General features: G+C 39.8%; 1 protein-coding gene across 1 annotated transcript; it reads left to right on the top strand.

The window, feature by feature from the left end:
- Positions 1 to 529: 529 nt before the first annotated feature.
- LOC109378287 (olfactory receptor 5W2-like) lies at positions 530 to 1,468 on the top strand. Its single transcript, XM_019634723.1, is given in 1 exon segment — positions 530 to 1,468. A coding segment is annotated over 1 exon segment (939 nt).
- Positions 1,469 to 2,064: the final 596 nt, after the last annotated feature.

The following is a 2,064-nucleotide window of genomic DNA, read 5'->3' as shown; positions in this document are numbered from 1 at the left end:
TCCACTATTTTGGATGATGAGGGAGTAAAAAAGAAGTAGAGTCATTACCTGCACCTCTCGTAACTATGCTTCTCCATTACAAGATACAACCACATTCCTAAAACACTGGAAACAAAAACAATCTTGTCAGAAGATGTCTGTTATTTGGACCAACTGATGAGAACAATGATTGCCGAGAAAACTGAGGACATTAATTTCTAAATATTAGATAGAAGTATCAAAAAGTATTATAAGTACTACATAGGTTGCTGTGAAAATAGCATGATTAATTTCTGATGAAAGTTCATTACAAATCAACAGTGCTATACAAATTCAGACATTGTTATTATCACTATCATTCATCAATTTATGTTAAAATTGGATATATTTCTAAGAGAGTCATTTTTCCTTAAGCAAACTTAGGTGTTTACCTCTTTTTCTAATTACAGAAGAATGGAGATATCTAGCAGTTTAATTTTCACATAGTCCTATGATATTGACCCTACCCCTTTTTCCTCCCTTCACACCCAGGGATTCCCAGGCCTGGGTGATGGCTGTTGAGAACTGCACTGGCTTTACTGACTTCATCCTCCTAGGACTTTCTGGCAGACGGGATGTGCAGCAGGGGCTCTTTGTGCTCTTTCTGCTGGTTTACGGCATCACTGTGATCGCCAACCTAGGGATGGTCCTGCTGATCCACATGGACCCCAGACTCCACACGCCTATGTATTATTTCCTGAGCAATCTGTCTTTCTGTGATGTCTGCTACTCCTCCACTGTCTCTCCCAAAATGCTGGCTGATTTCTTATCTGAGCAAAAGAGGATTCCATATAACTAATGTGCAATCCAGATGTTTCTTTTTAGTGCCTTTGGAGATGTGGAGTGTCTCATGTTGTCTGTCATGGCCTATGACCGTTACGTAGCCATTTGCAATCCCCTTCTTTATACAGTTACCATGACCAGGAGAGTGTGTGCCCAGCTACTGGCCGTTGTATACATTGAAGGTTTGGTGGATTCAGCAATCCACACCTATTGCACATTTCAATTGTCATTCTGCAACTCTAATATCATCAATCACTTTTTTTGCGAAATCCCATCCTTACTATCCCTCTCCTCCTCTGATACATCCATTAATGAGAAAATTTTGTTCGTCTCTACTAGCTGTATTCTGGGGTTCAGTGTTATCACTATCTGCCTTTCGTACAGCTACATCATAACCACCATCCTTAGAATAACCTCAAATGAGGGGAGAAGCAAAGCCTTCTCTACCTGTGTCTCCCACTTAACTGCTGTGGCTATATTTTATGGAACACTCTTGTTCATGTATTTTCGACCCAGCTCAAGTTACTCTATGGACACAGACAAAGTGGCCTCTGTTTTTTATACAGTTGTCATCCCCATGTTAAACCCACTGATCTACAGCTTAAGGAATAAGGATGTGAAATGTGCCTTCAAAAAAACAATAGGCACTAAATTATGTTCTGGCTGACAACCTATTGGCCCAAAAAGTTTTATTGAGATATTCTGAAATATAAAATTTAGGTGCTTTGACACAGTTTCCTATAGACTCCCAAGTACAATTGTGGATATTTCTGGTTAACTGCCTTGGTGCCTAAATTGAGTGTTGGGAGCAGTCATTATTGAACTTTCTCTTCTCTCCAAATTAAGGAAGAGTAGTAATGGGTTCACTCTATTGTTTCGCAGTGTGTCCTTTTGCACCTCCCTGCTCTGTTCATGAGTAAGTTCCAGAGAGATATCCTGTGCATAGTAACATCTCCCCCAGGGCAATTAAATTCACCATCCTCAAAGCCCCCTTTGCTTTTAAACAGTGGGTTTAATAAACTTGCTCAGCCAGGAGGGAGTATTAGTGGTTTCAGTGAGCTTTTGTCACTTTCCTATGCACTAATATCATCCTGTAAATGTTCCAACATAACACTTAGAAGTAAATAAGTAGTAAATAAATTCATGAGAATAAATTAAAAATAGCCTGCCCTAATCAAAGTTCCATAAGTGCAAGGCCCTTGCCTGTCTTGTTCACCATTATTTCTACTTTGCGATTCACAACACCCTGCTTCAGGATACCAC

Source organism: Hipposideros armiger, unplaced genomic scaffold (genome assembly GCF_001890085.2).
Source record: "Hipposideros armiger isolate ML-2016 unplaced genomic scaffold, ASM189008v1 scaffold_1853, whole genome shotgun sequence".
NCBI classification, from domain to species: domain Eukaryota; kingdom Metazoa; phylum Chordata; class Mammalia; order Chiroptera; family Hipposideridae; genus Hipposideros; species Hipposideros armiger.
Note: the sequence above shows the minus strand (reverse complement) of the source record. Positions and strands in the feature narration are given on the sequence as shown.